General features: G+C 42.2%; 1 protein-coding gene across 1 annotated transcript in view; it reads right to left on the bottom strand.

Moving 5' to 3' along the window:
* Nucleotides 1–22,315, bottom strand: part of cd81a (CD81 molecule a) — a 36,257-nt gene extending 13,942 nt beyond the window's left edge. Inside the window, exons 1-2 of the mRNA XM_034680235.1 lie at nt 22,090–22,315; nt 8,576–8,690 (exon numbers count right to left, since the gene is read on the bottom strand). Of these exons, the coding sequence (XP_034536126.1) occupies nt 8,576–8,690; nt 22,090–22,155 (181 nt within the window). The 5' untranslated portion in view covers nt 22,156–22,315. The remainder of the gene's footprint in view (nt 1–8,575; nt 8,691–22,089) is intronic.
* Nucleotides 22,316–23,498: the final 1,183 nt, after the last annotated feature.

Below are 23,498 nucleotides of genomic sequence, written 5' to 3'. Positions count from 1 at the left end.
TATCACTGCTAATTTATTAATTAACAAAATAGTCAGATGTTATTGTTTTTTGTTTGTCTTGTTTTTGTTGTGAAACTTTTTATGCTGCTGTCTTTGCCAGGACTCCCTCGTAATAGAGACTCTGTATCTCAATGGGAATATTCCTGGTAAAATGAAGGTTAAATACAAATACAAATTTGAAAATACTTAAAGACTTCTAGTTATATCAGAATAACTGACTTTGACTTCTACCAGATATCTTATCTGTTTCTTTGCTCAGGGATGGCTCTCAGGTACTTTATCCTTTACTGTTTGTATGATAAACCCTGATACTGGACAAATGTTATATCCAGCAGACCTGCAGCTATGAAGGTGGAGCCCCTCTTCAAACACCCAGGGCATGGACCAGCTGCTGATGCACCATGTGTGCAGGCACTGAGAGGAGAAGTTAATTTGTAAATCTGCTCCAGGAGAAAAGCTTTATTTAAGAAGTTACATCATTAAACATCTGAGGGAAGGAAGAGCAGCTTCATGCAACTGAGCATCTCCAGCAGACAATATGGAGACGGTGAGCAGACAGACTTTATCAGAATGTGTTTGAGTGACAATACATCACAAAACATCACCGGTCCTGCATTGTGCCTACTGTAAACATTAGTGGTGCAACGGATCGTTGATCCGTGATCCGTATGGATGCCTCTCCACGGATCGGCACGGACGTGGTCCGCGGATCGGTTGATGAAAAAAGTTGCGCGTGTTCACGTGATGACCGCATGTTCAATCCACACTCACTCGTCAAGCACAGCAGTAGTCATGGCAAGTGAAGGAGCAGAGGAACTTGAAAACCCTCCTGCAACTTTTAAGTCACATGTATGGGAGCATTTTGGTTTCCCTGTGAAATACAGTGAATGCTGAATGTGATTGAGCCACGTTATGAAATTCCGTCGCGCACCCACTAGACCAGAGGCCGTCAATACGCGGCCCACGGACCGCATCCGGCCGCCTGTTCATGGCCCCCGAACTGTTATTCCTTCACTCTGTGTTCTGGTCGTGTTTACAGGGACTTGTCTCCATGTCAACGATACGCAGACAGGCTGTTACTGGGTCACTTAGAGTCCACTGCTGCGAGTGCAATTTTTAACTTTCACTTTCATTTATGGAGCAGTTCGCATATTTGCACTTTGCCAGCTGTAGGACCATAGAATGCACGAAAACGTGTGTTCAGTTTGCATCTCAAAGAAAAGTGGACGGTGAAAATCAGCAAATGAAAGAAGAATGGAGTGAAACTTTTGAAGTTCCTCTGCTCCTTCACTTGCCATGCCATGAAATGCAGTAAATGAGCCAGGACTGGGCCCAGAGTAGATTTTGAGTTGATGGTTGTTTTTATTTAATGGGCAAAAGTTTAAAAGTGTTTTAAAAAATAAATGGAGGACAAAGTTATATTTGTCTTTTTATTTTTTTTATTTTTTTTGCTGATCTGAAAAATGATCCGATCCGTGACTCAAAACCGTGATCCGATCCGAACCGTGATTTTTTGATCCGTTACACCCCTAGTAAACATGCACCATAATGCTGATACTGCAACAGAACAGCCCTCCGCCTGTGTGGACATGCTGCCTGCAGGCTGCCTAAATGTCCACAACAACCTGAAGTCAGATTTTCACATTATTAAACAGCCAAATAAAAAATATGAGAGGGAAAGGGAAGCAGCACAGAGGAAGGCGTTCATTGTTTAATAAACAACGGTCGGATGTTTTATCGAAGCAACACAACACATCTGGATTAAATGTTGAGAGGTATGACGTCGTGGATTACTTAAGCGATCATTACCTGAACATTTGGGACCCCTAGGACTTGGATCCATGCCTTGGTAACTTGGTGAACAGTCACAATCAGGACACTGATTAAATCTGGTCGACGTGCTGAGAGTTAGAAACACCCTCAGAGTGGTGTAGGAGGACTCTTGAGTAGTTTTTAAAACATACTGACTCCTTAAAGGGAAAGTTTCTGTTTCTATTTTAAAATTCAGATTTGACACATTTTCTACTAAACGTGTTGTTGTTGTCAGTAAAAAGCCCTCGTCAAATAACTTCTATTATTAATAGGAACTTTTCATGTTGTATTTTCTAAACTAGGACTGTCGGTGGTCTTTGCTGACTGAGTTTAATGTTCTTCATTTGGATTATTAGGAAACAACAGGTGTTTCAAAGGACAGACTCTTATCATAGTGAGTATTCCACGTGGGTCTGGATCCCACGTGGAATAGGTAAAGTTTTCACAGTTATTAACTTTGTTCAGTATTTATATATATACATGCCTTTTTAGTCTCGCTTTTAACTGAGTTTTATTCTTGTAGTAGTTTTATTTCACCTTATTGTATTTATTCATTATCTAGTTAAAATGTGTGTCACTTTTTTAAGTATAGCATCTTATTTTCTTTTACTGGTTTAATATTTTAGAGTTTGATTATCTTATTAATTTATTTTATCTTGGTGAGCTTCATTTCCTGTGTTAAGTTTTAACATCTCATATTACCTTTATTGCTTCCTCATTTATATATCATGACAGCGTTTCCTCAGTTCGTTCAGTTCAGCAACTTCTTTTTTATTTTTATTATTGGTATTATTATGATTATGTTATTTTATTTATTTATTTTTGCATACATTGTGTTCTTAACCTCAGGATTGTGGGTTTGGGGTTGGGATAAGAATGGGGGGGTCTTTTTTATTTTTTTAATATTTTTAATTTTTCTATTTTAATTTGTTCTGTTTTAATGTACAGCACTTTGTGTTACAATGTCATTGCATGAAAAGTGCTTTACAAATTAAGTCTGATTGTTTGATTGATTGATTGATTGATTGATTGATTGATTGATTGATTGATTGATTGATTGATATAAAGATGGGTCAATATATTACAAATAGAAATGGTCTTTATTTTCACTCCACTATAAATCACTGCTTATATTGGTACGCCTCTTCACTGTTGTGTCTTTGTTGCAACATCTTGAAACGCTTCACATCCCTCATATCTGTAATATCCCTTTGCTTAGAGATTATGAAATTCAATAAATCTGAATTATTGATTTAAGTATTGACTTTTTGTGTACAAAAAACATTCAAACATCTGAAGAAACATGAAATACTGAAAACTCCACACTCAAGCCCCCATAAAATCTGAAAAATGAACAGACTACTTCAAACTTCAGGATCTGTTTGAGCTCTGAATTGTATTTGATTTTTGAAAGGTTTTCATTTCATCCAACAGAGTTTGAATCATATCACTGTATCTGGAATAGAGGTGTCACATTATTCTTTTGTAGTTCTGCTTTTTTTGTTGTCATTTCTTGCATTATCTTCACATGCTTCGTAACAACAGGAGTTTGTAAAAAAAAAAAAAGTCTCAGACAGTCGGAGTCAGAGTCGGCTCCATTTTGGCTGTTTCTGCAACATGTCTCAGACTGCATGTGACGAAACCAAAATGATGTTATCATTAAATGTTTCACACGCAACACAGACGACTTGGCTTTCATTACAAAACGACAGAAAGCTCTACCGACCAAAGTTCTTGTCTTTTAGATCAAACATCACCAAAATGGACTTGTGCAATATCCCCCATCTATTTATTAACATGCAATAATTACGTGTATATACGTTGTTAAGATATGCTTATCTTATTTCTTTAATTTTAATTGCTAATAACTTTCTAATAATTACTATTTATAGGCTCTTGTTTACTTTATACTGTTTTGCACTGTCTACTCTGCTGCGAATAAAGGATTTTTTTTATCTTATATCTTATGTAAAAACCACCCATGTGTCAGTCTTCACAGGGTGAAAACCTGCCTCATATGTCAGCATCTTTCCTAACCGACTTCGTTCTAGTGACGTCAAGAACTGGCTTTGTTGAGTAAAAGATCATCTGATGTAACAGCACTGACGAACCAAAGTAAACTCCAACCTCAAGATGTTATGACCCTAAGCTTTCCTTTAATGGCAGCGTGTTCTGTGCTGGAACAAACTCCCAAACATCCTTCATTCAACTTTAGAAAAAGTGGCCGAGGTTTGGTGTGGTCTCCGATTTCAACACGTACTGTCTCAAAGTGTCCTCCCCATCGAAACCGCATCACTCATCAAACTCTTACACTACCATGGAAGTGGAGATGGTTTCAAAAGAAACGGAAGGAACTAACGGTTCACTGCGGGGGAGAACTGATGCAACTACACAGAAACATGATGAAAATAAAAAAGAAGAAGTGAGACATCCACTTTTTCAAACTTTACCACCTTTAAAATAAGCATTAGCTCACTGCCAGCTGTTTCTTCTACGTCCAGTCACTGAACTAGGGAAGTTTTAGAAGGGGTATACTGTGCAGAGGTGATTATCAATGAATGCATTAACTCGCTGTTTCTTTAAACCTGTGGCATGATGGGTAGTTGTGTCTGTGAGTGGGTCGAAGGGTGAGAAAAAGGAGCAGATGTAGAGGTTGAAAAGTTCCTGGAAGGAGGAGGGGAAAAAGGAGTGGAGGGAGGGAGGGAGGGGGGAAAGGGACTGGAGAGAAATAAGGGTGAGTGAGACAGCGCGACGTGAACACTAACCACAACCAGATGGGGAAGTGAGGGGGAGGGAGAGTGGAAAGAAAGAGTGGAGAGAAGGAGAGGAAAACTTTCACAAGGAGGAGGGGTGGAGCCACTGAGCATGAGGAGGAGGTGGAGGTGGAGGAGGAGGAGGAGGAGAAGGAGGAGGAGGAGTGATGGTCAGTGAGGAATTTTTTCCTAAACCGAGGCGAAGACGAGGCTTCTTCTCCCTGCTGAGGAATGGGGGGAGGTTTATGTAACGGGAGGATGCAATCGTGGAGGCGGCTCAGGAGAAAGGCTGAGCGACCACAGATATGCTGCCTCTGAAGAGCTCCAACACTCGCTCTCGCCCTTCTCTGTCTGTTATTCTACTTTTTCCTCTCCTCCCCCCCTCTGTCGCTGTCCTCTCGGGGGGATGACTCAGCTGTGACGGGGATGTTTGGAGAGGTGATAGCAGATAACTTCATGTGGTTGTTGAGTCACATGATGAGCTGTGTGTCCTCTTTTAGGTTTGGTCATGAGAAGCGACAAACCGGGAGCCGCCCTGCTTCACACCCCTGTAACACTTTTACACCCAGGTCTAAGGGGGGTCTGCTCTGTAACACCTGTACCGTACAGTGTGTGTTAATAACACTCAGGGAGGAAGTCGGGTAACTCTAAACCCTGGACCCTTTTGTTTTTTGTTTTTTAACATATTTTGGGATCTCAATGATTAACGTGTTCACACCAAACCAAATAAACTTATGTATAAAATTCTGTTTTAGAAAAGTGGGAGTTGCTGATCTACCTCTGACTTGATCACTCTGGTTTCAAAGTGCCAATCCCACAACTGAGCTTTTAAAACAATCCAACCCAATAGCGCCGCAGCTCAAGAAAAAACAGATCTACAGTCATGTCTATCACCTAAAGCAGACTTCATCTTCTTTGTCTACATTTAGAGCCGTCCAAATAAAGGTTTAGTGTGTGTATATACAAAGAAACCTTTGAGGGAAGAAAAAAACACATTTTAATTTTTCTCTCCTCGATTTTTAGACCAAGGGGCAACCTCTGGTGTTCAAAATGAAGCCAACGATGAAGTGCAAAAGCTGCAACTGCTTCAGTGTCTGTTTGAGGCTGTCTTCAGAAGCTAGAAACCCTGTAACATCCCTTCTTACTAGGGATGGGCAATGATCATGGAATATTTGAATATTCATTAGCTTTGTAAAAATCAAAGAGTTACTTCCAATATTTTCTCATTTTAAAAGTACAATTTTCATTGTTTTCACCGGTGCCTCGTTGTAATACAGTATTCCAACCAGACGGTGGCTACAGAGCGTCTTAAAGCTGTTTGCTAACTGCATTAGAAAACAGAAGAAGAAGAATGCTAACTGCATGGAATAGTAAAAGAAGAAGAAAACATTAGCAACAGTCGCTGCGATTTTCTCCATTTCTGACGGTCACACTACTTCACATGTATTACCTGAGACTGAGAATGGCTGTAAGATGTAAACACAAACACCACGTTGCATCACAGAAACATCAACGTCAAGACCAAGACAGACGCTGACAGAGACCACTACTAGCAGCACCATGTCCTGCTGCTGGTGAACACACAAACAGGCTGTTAATGTGACAGGGGTGTAGGGGGGGAATTATTCGGATAATCATCTAATAGATACCAACAATTATTGAATAGTATTTTGGCTTGAAATGCCAATCCCTACTTCTTACAGCAGAAATAAACATGTTTACAGCCTGGTACCAAAACAGTTTGGGTCTCTATTCATGACAACTGCCCTGGCTTTTACATATTGCATCTATTTTGGTAAGCAGTTATTGCAATCAATTACAACAGGTGTGACTGAGTTGACTGACAAGTGGTTGTTTTGCAGCTGGTCCAGGAGGGCTAAGGCCTCAGCTCCACCTCTTTGTCGGTTTATAGACTGCATAAAATATGGACGTACTATCAGTGACGTCACCCATCTGTTTCTGAAGCGCTGTTTTGAGGCCAATCGTCAGCGGCGGCCATATTGCCACTGTTGAGCGATTGTGACGTAAAGAGGCGGGGTTTGAGTCTCCAGCCAACAGCTGCAGTGTTCCCACCTGTCAGTCAAGTCAGCTGTGCCTCTCATTGGAGGACTCTTAATCTAAATATCTTTGACATTTTATTTTGCTTTTATTTATTGTGGCTGCTTCTTGCACTATCTATTGTGGGGTTTTTTTGTTTTGTTTTTAAATATCTACTTTTTAAAATTATTTTAACTATTTGTTTGTATTGATTGTGTTTCTAAGCTTGTGCAGCACTTTGGTCAACTGCGGTTGTTTGAAAATGTGCTATATAAATAAAGTTTGACTTGACTTGAAATTACTGCGTTGTGAAAAATTTCACCCCCCATACAGTGTGCGCTGATCGAGAAATGAGCTATCCAGACTCCACTCGTCTTTTGTACCAGGCTGTAAACATGTTTATTTCTGCTGTAAAGATCGTCTTTCTTGAATTGGTGTGTATGTGGTTTTGGTACTTCCGGAGCCAGCCTCAAGCATATCCTTGATGAACTGCAGTTTTCAGCACTTCCGCATTGGACTCATATTTTTAGACCGGAGGTTGCCGCTTGGTTTCCACATAAATTCAAAGTTAGTTGGAGTCAGCGTTTCTTCTCTGAAATTCATGACGCCTCTCCAGGAACCAATGGATGAGGTCACTGAGACAACATCAATGTTTAACACAGTGGACACAGTGTTAACCCTTTACTCACTCATCAAGGTGTAAAGACTGGCAGAGACTTTAGGTTGGCATCACAACAAGCAGAAATGCTTCTGTATGCACTGGAGAAGCGTTTCTCCTCAGAGCTTGAAGAGTTAAACAAACATCCAGTCTGTCCAGATAAATGTTTGGAGGAAACAAAGAGCATGAGCTGCTGTGATAATCAATCCTAGCATAAAGCAATAATTAACTATTAATAAGGTCTTTTTAAGTCACCTTTTTTATTTTAACTCATCAATAATGAATATCACATTCAGCTTCATTGACGAACTCAAGACATCCACTCACTGTCCATTCATTATTAACTGTGAGTCATCTCTGAGACAACACCACCCTGAAGAAACACAGACATCCATGTTTCAACATGGACTGTACAAACTCATGTCCCTCTTTATCACTCCAACACAAAGCTCAAGACTGACTCTAGGGGACGGTATGAGAGAGGGCAGGGACAAGGACAGACAGAGAGAGGGAGAGAGGGCAGGGACAAGGACAGACAGAGAGAGAGAGGGCTGGAACAAAGACAGACAGAGAGAGGGCAGGGACAAGGACAGACAGAGAGAGGGAGAGAGGGCAGGGACAAGGACAGACAGAGAGAGAGAGGGCTGGAACAAAGACAGACAGACCGAGAGAGGGCGGGAGCAAAGACAGACAGAGAGAGAGAGAGAGCAAAGACAAAGACAGAAAGAACGAGAGATGGTGGGGACTAAAGACAGTTAAAGAGAGGGCATAGAAGAAGACAGAAGGAAAGAGAGCTGAGACGAAAACAGACAGAGAGGGGCGGAGTCAAGGACAGACAAAGAGAGGACTGGGACAATGACGGGCAGAAAGAGGGCAGAGACAAAACCAGACAGAGAAGGGGCAGGGACAGGGACAGACAAAAACAGGGCAGAGACATAGAAGAACAGAATGAGGGAGGAGACGAAAACAGACAGAGACAGGGCGGGGAAAAAGATAGACAGAGAGAGGGTGGGGAAAGGACAGAGAGAGGGCAGGGACAAAGACAGAAAGAAAGAGGGCAGGGACAAGGAAAGTTAAAGAGAGGGCAGAGAAGAAGACAGACAGAGAGAAGGTGGAGACAAAGACAGACAGAATGAGGGCGGAGGCAGAGACAGACACAGAGAGGGCAGGGACATAAACAGACAGAAAGAGGGCACAAAAAGAGACAGACAGAGAGAGGGTGGAGACAGAGCAGGCCGTTGTGATTCTGGGGACTGAGCAAACAGCTGTGATGGTTGAGACAGACACTGACAGGTGCTACATGACAGGTACTCACTGATGTAGAAGGTGCTTGGGGCGTGGGTTCCATCTAACTCCAGGTCCAGCAGGTTGCTGGTCTGCGGGTCATGTCTCAGCCATAGGGCCACGCCCAGGATGACACCTCCTGCAAGCTGCAACAAACAATACACACAGGTCAGTCAGAGCATATAAAGCATGTAACTCACATTCTGCCTTGTGCTTGCATGACTTCTCTTGAGATGTAGGCTTATCAATAAACAAGTCTACAGGATGCTGAAACCATCACCGTCAGGGCATCAAGACAATCTCACTGATTTGACTGGCTTTCACAAACTACCACACAAATGGTCCTCATGCTTTCAGTCTGTTTGTACTTTGAGACTGTAGACAGAACACATCTGTCCTCTGTCGGTTATTGCACAGTCAGCGATGGCTCAGCTGAAATAGCAACATCTTCCATTAAAGTAAAAGCTCCATATTCAGGGAATTGTGTTCATTTGATTTCCTGGCTGAAGGAAGATGAACTACGTCTGCAGCTGGCTAACTTCGCCAAGCCACGGACTGGAAAGTGGAAAAAAACACGTAGTAAGAATAACTGCAGATGACTGATCAACATGCTTTTCATATCACACAAAACACACACCTGTCTCTCACATAGACCACATCCTCGGTGACATCAGCAGCCCGGTGCATGCGAACATGCACACACTCTGCCCAGTGACCGGCTAAATCTGTTCATTATTATTGACTTCCTTTCCCTCGCTTTGAATCATGCCCTGAAATGTGACTTACAGTACGCTCAAGACAAGCTGAGACCAGATATCATTCAGGCGTACACTCGACCCAATTACACAATACAACAAAATAAACCACAGCTTCCTCTACTCTACTTTATTGAAAGTGAGGGATGTGTTGATAATTCGAGAGTAGGGATGTAAGGATACAGTTTACAATGGGATACGATTCACAGTGCTGTGTTCGTTTCGTTTTCAGTCCCTCCAGGATTTCGCGGGATTTTTTTGTGATTGTTGCGGCCCAAATAGCCTGATTTTGCGACAGCTTTTTGAAAAAATTGCAGTGAAAGTTGCGTTTTTTGTTTTTGCTTTTTTCCCCCAATAACATCTCAGGGGCAAGTAAATACACTAAATTACAGTTGTTTTTAGAAAACATTCTAGATGTGACCACTGTGACTGTATTTTGATTCTCTGGATTCGCAGAAAAATGCCATGAAAGAACTGTATTGCACATTTACGATGGTCCTTGAATGCACCTTGCAGTGACAGAGGCACTTGACAGGCAGTTCAAGGCACTCTGAAATGAATCTGCATCTTTGATGAGTATGAGCTGATGAAAACTTACTGAATGTGTCTGATGTTTCACCAAACTGGAATAAATCAAGCTGTAGATGCAGAGCTTTTTACGGTAACCACGGCAACAACGTCAAACCTCAAATATTAAACAGACGTCCCCTGTTGTGTCTTTGTCACTAACGCACACCGGGGGGTAAAAATCATCAATGAAGATGAGACAGATGCATGGAGGTGAGGAGAGCTGGTTCATAAAGCACACATGCTGCAGGTAGAGACCAAGCTAACACTGAGCCCCTCAATCTATAAATAATAACGTTGTCATGGTCACTTGTCCTGCCTGCTGTCCCCTCTTTTCACCCGTTCTCTGTGCGTGTTTTGCTGTTGAAAAGTGCCGATCAAGTGAGGACTTACGTTTATGTTCCAAGGAAGTGAAATTGATGACAAAACCGATGACGTACAGCGGCTGAGATTAAGGTAATTGGTCAAAGTTGCGGGAAAGTTGCGGTGATTGTATAAAATTGCAAGGCCGTGAAAAAATCGCGCTGATTGGTTGAATTTGCGTTGATAGTTGCGATCACGAAATCGCAACTTCCTGGAGGGACTGCGTTATGTTCAAACATTAGGGAAAAGACTGCCTCATAAAACTGTCATTTGTGATGCTTTTATTTCCCCCTTTCACTGCCTCACGCCTAGATTACGTCTACTGAGTTGATAACACTTCTTTTGAAAGAACACAAAGTTACTTCCACTCGATTAGAGTGGAAGTGAATACAAACTGACTGAAGAAGGAACATTAAAGATTGTTGGATGTTTCAGCACCCCTTACGTTGTCTTACATTAACACTGTCTGTTACAACACTCTCTGTCCCTCTCTGTGGCCTTCCAGGGGAGGTGTGGAGACTAGTTCATTACCAGACGCCAATCGCATCTAGATAATAGGGCAAGGCAATGAGCTTTGAATATTTGTTCACTTTGAAAAAATCAAATAGGTACTTCCGATATTTTCTGATTTTAAAAGTACAATTTTAATCGTTTTTACTGGTGGCTGGTTGTAATACGGTATTCCTGCCAGGCGGTGGCTACAGAGCATCTTAAAACTGTTTTCTAACTGCATTAAATAGCAAAAGAAGAAGATAAAATTAGCAACAATTTGCAGCAATTTTCTCCGTTTCTGAATCTCGCACTACTACACACGTATTACCAGAGACTGAGCATGGCATACTTTACTGGTCCCCCGTTGAGGGAAATTCTTTTGTTAAATGTAAACACAAGCACCATGCCGAGTCACAGGAACACTGACATAAAGATCGAGACAGACGCTGTCAGTGCCCGCTGCTAGCAGCACCTCGTCCTGCTGCTGGATAACACGACTGCCACACAAAAGGGCTGTTAATGGGATAGTTGTGTGTTTTTGTGTGTGTGTGTGTGTGTGTGGGGGGGGACTATTCGAATAATCGTTGAATAGATGCCCATGATTATGGAATAGTACTTTAGCTTGAAATGCCCATCCCTACCATAGGCTGTATATAAAATGGACGTCATCTCGCTCAGCTCGAAGTGAGTTGCCACAAAAACTGCTCCCCCTAGTGGCTGGCTGCAGTATAGGTCAAAAACTCTGGCTCCTCAATTCATTTAAATGGGGCTTCGGTTAAACTTTAAAAAATAAATACACGTCGTACGAATGTTTCTCATATCCGTGTGCTGTGGTGATATGTAGTTAGTATTTGACTGTTTTGTGTTCTTTTTCTGAAAAGTGTCTTTTTTGTTAGTTATTAGAAGTTAAAAAACAGGGTTTTACTTCCGGGTTTACTTTGATGGACAGCTGCTGTAGAGAGAAACTCCGTAGGACCTCGGTACGCTGTAGGGCGGAGCTTGTTATCATGGAAACACACAAATTCCCTATTGCTCAGACTCTGGCTGCAGAGAATGTACAAGATGGCAGCGTTCTGGAATGGAATATTTTGGCTTCAAACCGTACAATGGGAAAAGGCGGAGCAACGCTTTCCATTATACAGTCTATGGGTCCCACACAGACTGTTAGTGCAGGGTAGAGATACGTTCAAGAGGTTTTGGGGGACACGTATTGTTACCGTTGCACAGAGTCAGGTGGGCTAGTCTTTTCTTACACCAGTGAAAAAGCTGCGTTTCCCCTGCTAGAGCAAAGGAGTTAAGTGGTCTGTGGTTTGGATAATTTCTGTGAACATTTGGGACACATTTATTCCAACCCCTTCTGCAGCTCAGTTTCCTGGGGGAAACCCTGCACACACTGCAGTGTGTAATTTCGTTAGGGAGCGTATTGTTCTCCCGCGTGTTACATTCACATCAGCCTTCCTCAGCCCTTTGTTTAGTCCAGGACAAAGACCCCCTAAATATAACCAGAGTTAGCATAAACCTGAGCAGGCACACAGGAACAAGGTTCAGTCCCACAGCAGAAGTTAAATAAACCTCAGGAGGGAAAAAACACGTCAAGCTTTTAAACAGAAAGAGGAAGAATCCAGAGCTCTGCTGGTCTCACAGTCGCACCTGGTGCCTACTGCAACCGTGACCCCGAGGCCGTTAAATCTGCTCGCTCTGTCTGACGGAGGAGAAACAGACAGAATGAGACGAATGTGGTCCAACACGGTTTTACACTCATCATTATACACATCAGTGACATCAGTGAACTCAACACCGTGCAAAGGGTAGAGATTACTAGTAGGACTAGATTCATTAACCTAGCTAACATTAGTGTATACTCAGCTGGCCCTCCTCAATCTCCTTCCCTCTCCTGTCCTCTACTCCTCCCTTCTCTTCCTCTCCTCTCCTCTCCTCCCCTATCCTCCTCTTCTCTCCACCTCTCCTCCTTGCCTCTCCTCACCCTCGTCTCTCACTGAGGTTCATTCCAGAGCTGAGGCCAGCTGCTGCTTAGCAACCTGATCAACACCACAACTGGCAAAGAGTGAAATGTAAAACACAACACACACACACACACTCACGCACATAAAAACACACACACACACACACACACACACACGCACACACACACACACACACACACACACACACACACACACACAGAGCACCACAGAATGACAACTATCAGTGAACTCCTCTGCGACCACGTGAACCGCTGAGATGAGTCACTGGAGCTCTCCGGTATAAGATCTGATTCAAACTGATGGAAGAGAGAGATTAATCTAAAACCTTTGTAGAGACATGTGTGAAGGAAGAACGCATACTGAACACAGGTCCAAAACAACATTTTTTACACTCCACTTCCTCTTGAAAGTAAAAAGACACGCTCATAAAATACTACACTCGACAGTTTCAAAAGAGTTTCAGAGAGTAAACAATCCTCCTGAGGAATTCTGTGAATTAATAAAAGACTCAAGATTCAGATTTCAACTAAAGAATCCAAACAGTTCAACTCTTGCCTCACTTTAACTGGGCCTGGTTCTGGGTATGATTAAAGATGTGCACAGTAAGTGGTATAGATTTCAGTATGTTGATCTAGTAAATGGAGATAAGGTTGTATGTATATGCCTGTGTCTAGTTCAACTGACATATAACCAGTCGACCTGAGCAATGAGTAACCAGCACAGGCATGTGGTCGTTAACCTGTAAGGACGACTGAAGGCTGGTGGAGCTAGCTCTGCTATCTTTAGCCACACTAATACCTATTTTAGACCAACGCGACTTGGGTTGTATTTCCAGGTTGGTGCTCACTCTGGTTCGGAGCTGGATGAACTTGCAAACCAGCACGGCACCTGATTGTTTTAATCCGACCGCTCGAGCCCGTGGAAGAGGCAACTTTCCCTCACAACAACAACGATGGCGGACAACGGCAGCTTGTCTTCTCGGCCGACCACTGCTTTGCCTTGGAATCCATTAGTCCATTTAAATTTTTCGCTGCAGGACAATGACGGCAACCCAGCCCCCCACCCCTCGGCCTGACGTAAGCCGTTCGCTGTTCTAGACCAGCAAAGAGTTGGAGCCGCTCTGGAACTGGTTTCCCCAAGCCAGGAGCCGGTTCACTCACAGTCGAAACACAAAGAAACTGTTCTAAATTGAGCGCCGGCTCCGAACCAGCCCTGAAAAGAGGTATAAGTGAAAAAACTTGACATCAATCATCCACAGAGTCTGATCCTGGTGAACCCTGTGTTAGTTGTGTTGAATGGTTTTTGACTGTTGGAGTGTTTCCTTACCTTTAGCTGCTCAAATAGTATTCATAGAAGACACATTACTTCACTTTGGAACATCCTGGTTATGCCACATAACGGGGGATTCCACATGCACACCAAGTGAGGAGGTCTAACAGGGAACATGGCTCTTTCAGTTTAGTTTCTGGTGTTTTAGAAAACCCTCATTTCAGCCTCTGTCTGAAATGTTTCATTTTGGCTGCTGTCTCTTTAAGCCGCCACAGCTCCACAAACCCCCTTTCTTCTGATTGGCTAGCCCTCCAGAGGCCTGTTGAGGGGCAGAGCTATGGGCAGACCGTTATGGACCATTAAGATGGACTTCCAACATTGTTAGATTATATCTATGCTCGAAATATGCCAAAGCATAATACCCCGTTTAAAGTGAAATTAACCAAGAAGTTGGTTCATGATTAATCTAAGACAAATGGTCCTGAACAAAAACTAAATCTGATTAAAAAGACACTAGTATACTAACATTTCTTTTATTAAAGTAGTCGGCAGGTCTTACTGAGGAATGAGTCACTTTAGAGCATTTTAAAAGAAAAAAAAAGCAGTAAATAATAATCTGTCAGTGAACAGTGGTTAGAAGTCCTGTATCTTCTCCAACACCTTAAATAAAAACACTTTCTGGAAAATGAGGGGGAAAAAACTGTCTTCTGCACGCATCATAACACCTGTGGAGCTGTAATGGGAGAAATAAGAAGCTCTGTAAATCTGAATGAACTTTTTCCATTGTTTCCAAAGGCTGTGGAACAACTCAGTAAAATATTCCACCACTGTGTACAGGGTAACAAGGTGACAGCCGCCAACAGCCGGCAGGTTTTCCATTGGGCAGGTCTGGATGGTGATCTACCACGCAGGAGGGGAGTAATAGTTTTGGTGTTTAGTAGTACGTCTCTTATTTTTTGTTGATGTTTGAGTATTAGAGAAATCAGATATAAAGAACCGCATGTTTTAACATATTTATCTATTGGGTTCATTTCAGGTCAACACTGCCGGCTCACTGACATGCATCGAGTCAACGGTATGTTAGCTCACACAGCCATGCTCCAGCCCACACAGTTTCATTGTACCTGCTTTCATTTTCACTCTTGGTGTACAGACAGGTATTGGCCAACTTGACCTTAACCCAACATAGCCATGGTTTTGTTGCAGTGCAATGTACACCTTTACCATCCTTGCAAGAAGATAAGGTTTGGTGTCCTAGATTTCATACTGACCAGGCTGAGAGACAGCTTCATTGTTGATGTTAAAGTGGTTTTAAAACATGATCTGGAGAAGAGTCTATTCTGGCTACCTGAGGCCCTGAATGAGAAGGGTGGGAGAGGCAGGACAGAATGAGGCCGGGCAGCGTGGAGGCTCTGTTGGCTGCTCCAGCACTCTCTGCTCCTGTGGCGACTGTCAATAAAATCTCCCACAACACTTTAGAATCAGACCACATCCCAACCTGTTTTACTGCCATCCACTGAGATGGATTTTGTCTGACATTCTGGCAGGAGAAAACACTTACCCTAGCCCTCAATCAAACCAACACAGCGTCTCTAACAGCATGCGATGCAGGCAGTGTCAAAATGAGCTGGGTTTACCATTTACTGTTGGAGTGTTCTAAGTGGCTGAAACCTGTTGAGACCTTGAGACCTTGACTCCTTGTTTCTATCAATTCTGACGCTCCCCTACACATGGACGAGGAGCCCAGAGGAGGAGTCACCTGTATGATACCTCCTCGTGTCTCTACTCAAACCTAAATACTGCATCTGGCTTGAGGAGGATCGCCAAAGCGCTGGGAGAGTTAAGTGAAAAAGGTTTTATTGATTTTCCTTTGCTCTCTCGATCATCAGAGCTTGTTGGCTTGTTTAACAAAGTGGAGAGAGTGGTGCATTAATAATATCCATACCTGTGTTTGTAACACTTTGTCTCTTCTGACACTAAAGATGTTCTCTCTATGTCATCACTAAATCTGTATCAACCACATTTTCTTTGCAATCAGGATCGTCCTCAGGTTTGAGCCATCAAACTAACATCAACTCATTTGAGGTTAGCTGATGGTAAGTGAATGAATAAATGACTTGTGTTTGTCAAATAATAATATTTGTGCTTATTCATTGTGTCTCAGCAGCGTATGCAGTGTATTTATTGCAATAATGCATTAAGAGATGACAATAAAAATGCAAATTCTTGTGCAGCTCCAAAATCAAAGTCAGCACTTCAGCTGGTTGAGATTCTCTGACTGAGGTTGGTTTTCTTTGGCAGTTATCAAAAACTCAGACAGAAGAGGGTCTGCTGCCTTTCACAATCCACTGACAGGTAAGCTGGTTGAGACATAGACTGTATAACGGACGTAGTATCCGTGACGTCACTCATCTTTGTCTGAAGCCAATCGTCAGCGGGAAGCGTATTGGATAAGCTGAAGTCAACTTTACTTCTGTTGAGGTAAAGAGGCGGGCTTTGAGCCTTCTAGCCAACAGCTACAGTGTTCCCGCCTGTCAGTCAAGTCACCTGTGCCTCTCATAGTGGAAAACTCTTAATAATTCACCCCCTGTACAGTGCGTGTCAAAAGAGCTATCCAGAATAGGGTTGCACAATTCCCAGAATTTTCAAAGTTGGAAACTTCCCATGGGAATATATGGGAAATAACAGGAATTTGTGGGAATAATCCAGGAATTTACTAAATTGAAGGTTGGCTCTTAATAGGGAACTTACAGTTGTGGAAAAAATATTTTAACATAATCCTGACTAAAACAACCAGATTTCATGCAAGTACAGTTGAATATCTATGCAGAGCCATCCTCAACAAGGCTGGACAGTGACACTGAAGAGGAAGAGTGGGAGTTGGATGTTGAGGAAGTGGACATGGAGGATGTTGATGAGACCCAGGAAGAGCCCATTGCCTGAAAGGGTTTAGCAAAAATGCAGAGGCTAGGCTTGAGAAGCTTGAGGGAAGATGCTTTTTTATTTGCATGTTGAATGGGACTTTATTGGGATTACATTTTTGTTAATTTTTGAATGGGTTGGGTGGGGGGAATGAGTAATATTCATCCATAGACTTTAAATAAAAATGGACAGCATTGCTCCGTCTCTTCCTGTTGTACGGTTCTGAAGCCAAAAAATCCCTCTCCTGGGCGCCGCCATTGTGCAGCCAGAGCCTGTGAAGCTACAGTAATAAGCTCCGCCCTACAGCGTGACGTTACAAGACGCTGTGTGTCCTTTGAAGCTTCACTCTATGGCGGCTGTGAATCAAAGCAAACCCGGAAGTAAAACCCCGTTTTTTAAACTCTAATAACTAACGAAAAATAAACTTTTCAGAAAAAAGAGGACTTGAACACAAAACACTCAGATACTAACTACATATCACCACAGCATACGGATCTGAGAAACATTTGTACGCCATGTATTTATTTTTTAAAGTTTGACTGCTTCCCCATTCAATGAATTCAAATGAATGGGGGAGACAGATTTTTTGACCTATACTGCAGCCAGCCACCAGGGGGCAGTCACACTGCTGAAAGCCTCACCACCAGCCACCGGAACCTCTCCCTTATATTTAATTCAACATTCATGTTTTTGTTCTTCAATGAAATAATTGATTGTTCAATAAAATATTTAACACTTGATAAAGTTCTACTTACAAATAAATCTGTTTTAATTGTATTATTTTGGATGGATGTCTGCTTATAAAAAAACAAACATTTATGCTTGGATATGATACCTTTCCATTAAATTACCCCCAATTCCCAGTTTATCCCATAAATTCCCATAATTCCCATGGAAACTTACTGGAAATTTACCGGAAATGTTCCACCCCTTTGCAGCCCTAGTCCAGACTTCACTAATTTTTTTATACCAGATTGTAAACATGTTTATTTCTGCTGTAAAGACCTGCTTTTTTTGAGTTTGTGTGTATGTGGTTTCTGGTACTTCCGGAGCCAACCTCAAGTGGACACTTGGTGAACTGCAGTTTTTAGCACTTCCGCATTGGCTTCAATTCTCGTGGCCGGAGGTTGCGGCTTGGGTTATGTTTAGAGCTTGAGAAGGCTACCTGCATCATTTTCTGACTGACTGATAATGCTGTTGGTTCAAATGCTTTAGATATTATCGATCACCATCTGTTACTCATTCATTATTTACTGTCACACATGTCACTCTGAGAAAACGCAGTAAACACATGTTCACTACAGCCGGCTCCCTGCACAGAGAGGGCGTCCTGCTGACTCACAGACAGTGTTAGTGTACAGATTGTAGACTAATGCTTGAAATCAGAAAGTGAATGTACACTTTTCAAACATAGATTTTAACAGCTTTGACTGAGTCGCAAATAGAAACCGAAAGATTGTGTCAAATAGAAACACATGTGAGATCAGCTGCAGCTCCCTCTGTGGAGTCTATTTCTGCCTGTTGCCCAGAGGACAGGGGGGTTACAGAATGCTGGGCATGCTGAAGGAGGGGGAGTGGGTGCTTGGGTGTTGTCTGCAGACCCCCCTCCCCCCCCCGACTCTCTTAGTGCCCAGTGTGATTTATGGAAACAGGAGGTCTCATTTTAAAGAGCCAGCCCCCCTCATCAGCCTGTTACTCGCTGACCGCACACAGCAGATGGATTGAACTTGTCTCAGAGATCTTCAGAGGCATTAACAGTAAAAGGGCTGAAGTAGTGTTTGAGTTAAAGAGAGGGAGGAGTCGGAGAGATGCTGTGATGCACTAATAATCACATTAAAGTCACTTTACAGGAGGATTACAAACACTTCTTACACCCAACAGACACACTCTACAGGAAGCGGGTTTTCTAATTTTGTCTTTTTCCATTACTGACGGTTACAAAAAGTTTCTCTTCACAGCGGAGGTTTACTGAAACACACCAACAGACGTGAAGAGAGTCTGTTTGACAACGGAGTCTTAATCTCTCCAGACTTACAGCTGGATTCATACCTTCAACACTGGGGGACTGACTTTGATTCAGAACTAATACTGACTTGTAGAAGGATTGAGTCTGGGACTAACATATTTCAAAGATTTGTTCGTTATTGAAGAATGTTCTTTTAATGCTGCTGGTTTGGGGAGTTCCTTCGTAATGATGCCTTAAGAAACCAGACGGTTCATGAGTTCACACATTTTGAAAGATCTACCTTGTTTCTTTAAAGGAAAGGTAGTAAAAACTGGTTTTGACTTAAATATAAATGCTTCTGAGTTTCCTCAGCTGGGATTTGGGTGCTCAGATTATTTCTCACCCATATCCAGTCAAAATCTAAAAAAAAGCCAAGGTTTAAAAAGTGGCATTGATGTGACTTAGAAGTTAAAAAGTAAGGACTAGATGAGTTAATGTTTTACTGATCATGAGCTTTAATCTCACTTTCTCTGCTGTGGAAGGTTGTTGGTCTAACTTTGAGTTTGATAAGCAGTTTTTTTACAGTCCCGTATGTAGGTTGCGTTATCGCCATGCCCTCATCTGACACGCTTCAGAAAGAGTCGGAATCTACTTCATGCCTTTGAAAACACAGCGTTTGAAAAAGTTATGAAATCAAGTTTTTAAAATGAAAGAAGAAATCATACAAATGAATGTTAGAGTCACATCCACTCTGTCTGTCCGTCATTAGCTGATAAGTAGAGCGCCAAATCACAAAGAAACATTATATCAAGACACTTTTAGAAACATAGCAGGTCTAGACCGCACTATTGAGCTCATCTTAATCCACCATGAGCATTGCAGCTCGCAGTATTTAGCAAGTTACTGCAGGCAGGAAAAACTTCCTTTTAACAGGCAGAAACCTCCAGCAGAACCAGACTCATGTTAGACACCCATCTGCTGAGACTGAGTTGGGGTTACAAAGAGGGACAGGAGATTAAGAGAAAGAGGGAGAGCGTTGATAGAATCCCACCTGAACACTTGAAATCACACCATGGCTGAGAGAAATCAAATACTGATAGTAGTGATTAATTTATCATATCATTTTTCATTTATTTTGCAATGATAATTAACAAGCTATAAGTATCATATATGTTTTTTGCTGTAATAATATAATTTGTCTTGTGTTGTGAATCAGTTGCACTTACAAAGCTCGCTAAAGCTCAAAATACTTCACATAAAGTACAAGTAGTCCAAAACTCTCAGCTCCTTGTTATCCAGGCTGCCATGCTTTCCCTTTACGTGGTGTAAATTTTCCTTATTACATGAATTCAAGATTGTTTTTGATGAAAGAGAAACAGTTCAAGTAGTCAGACTGTTAATGGTAATGTCATACTTTTGTGCCATAGACTGTATGAAACACAAACGTATAGTCTCAGTGACATTACTCATCGCTTTCTGAAGTGGCGTAATGAAGCTGAAAGATGGATGGCCTTATATTGGAAAAGCTGACTCCTGGTTACTCAGCAAAGAGGTGAAGTCAAGGCTGCATTACACTCATCGCTCTATTCTCCATCACAGCCAGACCAGGCCATCATCTGCTGATGTTTCAAATACAAGTTTAATCCTAAAGCATATTACACCAACTCTGAACTCCACTGACAAAACTATCAATAGATGACAGCTGACTTCTGTCCAACCCCTCATCTCCTCTCCTGCCCCGCCCTCAGGTCCAAACATGGTCTCTTGTGGCTCTAGATGGAGACACCGAATGATGCCAAGCTGAAGTCTCTAAAATGGTAGTCCACAAACGGGTGGTTGACGTCATGGGGGCTACACCCACTTCTCTCATTCAGTCTGTTGTCAAACAAGTCTCCTGACAGGACTTATTCAATCAATGAGGCAGCCTTTTCAGCTCCCCACAGACTGTACAGTTTGTGTTTAATACTTCTGAATGAATAAAAATAGAGTTTGTGTTTTTGAACGGAGGGCTGAGGCTTTCAAAGTTTACTGAGGCAAGGAACGAGAGAGCGGCCAAGAGTAAATCTAAACACCCACTGATGTTTCCATGATACATCACCCAACACAGGGCCTGCAGTCTCCAAATGGAAACCACCTTGGGTCTCCCCTCCACACACACACACACACACACACATACACACACACACACACACACAGGCAGATGTAATTTAAGCAAAACGTTACCCAAAGCCAGGCAAAATGACACATCTCAAACATGTCTAATCTTTGATCAGGGAGCATTAACTTAATTTAACCCTCCTGTTATCCTTGGGGTCAATTGGACCCCATTCAGTGTTTAACGTCTCTGAATTAATGATTAACATAATTCTTTTGACTTCATATTTCATGACTTTTCCTTGTTTAATGGGGACAACTGGGAAAACATAAAATTACACTGGTGATCTGTTCCAATTTCCTGTAAAAAATTGTTTTATAAATAAAGTCCTTCTGAATGCTTTAAATTGTGTTTATGCTTGAAATATGTTTATTTAAAGGGCTGTTTAGGTAGCAAATAAATATAAAGTACCTGATACATAAACCTGGGTAACAATCAGTTTCTGGAGGTTTAAATTGCTGGGGTCCAATTGACCCCAAGGATATTAGATGTTAGTAAATTTGAGGGTAACAGGAGAGTTAACACTGTTGAATATTATTTGTGTTTTAACTCCAACTCCCGACAGGACGGTCCATTGTGTTGTTACGGACGGTGTGTGTGTGTGTGTGTGTGTGTGTGTGTGTGTGTGTGTGTGTGTGTGTGTGTGTGTGTGTGTGTGCGTGCGTGCGTGTGTGTGTGTGTGTGTTTCTCTCTGGGTAGATGTATCTTATACGAGGGGATGAATCTGTAGTTTGAACATGAACACCCCTCACATGGTGATGCGGTTACATAAATTAAGCTCACATGTCTTAGTGAAATGTGTTTGTTGATTTGTCCCTGGTCTCCCCTAGCGGCGGGACGGAGCCTCGCCCTGAGGGTCTAACGGTAACGGTGTAAAGCTCAGGTCTGGACCGTTACCTCGGTGCGCTTCATTTCTTCGTTTATTCATGACGGGCTGACAGACTCAATGTACCGGACCCGAACTAACAGAGACGAGGAGGAGGAGGCTGCTCGGACACACACCTCAAACACACACCACACACTCCTCAAACACACACTCATACAGAGAGAGAGAGAGAGAGAGAGCGAGGGAGCTAAAAACAAGCCACTCACCCAGAAGATGAAGTTGAAGAAGAAGAGCAGGTACTTGATACATTTGGTGCAGCCTTCCACTCCCATGATGTTTTCGTTGTTCGGTATTCAGCGCAGAGGTAACAGCAGGCGGTCAGGGATCTCGATGTGACGGTGGGTAACGGACTGGACCTCGACTGGGAATCCTGACTTCAACTCGGAGACCGAGGCAACACCCAATCCCTCCTCCTCCCTCCCCGCGTCAGCACCCCGCCATAATCTTACGGCATACTGGACTTCCTGCCGACGCCTTCAAAGTAAATCACCAACGCCCCGATGACCGAGAGATGACTGTCTCTGTGGTCTGAGTCTTACTAGTATTAAAGAGTATTAGAGCCGGACACGGCTGGAAAAAGAGATGTTTCATTTCAAGAAAAAGTCCAAGTCTTAAATTTAATGTGGAGATGCAAGAATACTCAGAATCAAGACACCACATAGATAACATACTGTAATCCATGACAATTCTATTTTGTATGAGTACTGAAGTCACAGTAATCTCAAGGATTATTCAAAACACTGAGAATAAACTCGAAATGACAAGAAAGGTCAAGTACCAAGAATAAGAAACAATGATCAATTGTTTGTTTGTTTGTTTGTTTGTGTGTTGGTAGTATAATGTTGTTGTTGAATGAAGACAAAATGTAAAATATAAACAGTTTCTAACAGTCAAAGAACGAGAATTTGGACCTTCTGTATCATGCCATGAACAACAAGAAGTAATGAGGGAAGATTTGTATTTTTTTCAATTTAAAGACGAACAGTTGCCAATGAAGTTACATTTCTAAGGATACAGGGAAAATATTGGGTATTATCAATTGTGTCTACTGGGTTGGCAAGAGAAAGCATATTAGGTAGATTATGATAGGCCGCCCCTGGTGCCTTGATTGAAGCATCCATATGTCATATTGGACTCTTTGGCATGTGCTGCAACAGGCTGTTACTAGTTTTCTTTTCACGTCAATGTGGAACTTATCTTTTTGTAAAAATTCTGACTTTGGACATGGCCTAAATCATCTCCTTGAATCATTCATGAATTAAGCTCAGAAGATATGAATATTGCTGCTTTGTACTGTTGCACAGTAAAGTAAGAGATTTGTTTTGAAATAACATCTGTGTGTCGAAGTAGATATGCGTAGTGGATACGGAGAGGGTAAATGAACACCATTCATTTGGTTTATGTGAACCAAGCGGCAACCTCCGGTTTGAGTCAAATGCATCAGTGTTAAAAACTGCAGTTCATCGGGGATCCCCTTGAGGCTGGCTCGGAATGTCCTGGAAACCACATACACACTAATTCAAAAAAGCCTATCTTTACAGCAGCAATAAACATGTTTACAGCCTGGTACAAAAGGCGAGTGTAGTCTGGATAGCTAATTTCTCGATCGGCACAC

This window comes from Notolabrus celidotus, chromosome 3 (genome assembly GCF_009762535.1).
Source record: "Notolabrus celidotus isolate fNotCel1 chromosome 3, fNotCel1.pri, whole genome shotgun sequence".
Taxonomy (NCBI): domain Eukaryota; kingdom Metazoa; phylum Chordata; class Actinopteri; order Labriformes; family Labridae; genus Notolabrus; species Notolabrus celidotus.
The sequence above is the reverse complement of the archived record's forward strand: the minus strand, read 5'-3'. Positions and strand labels throughout refer to the sequence as shown.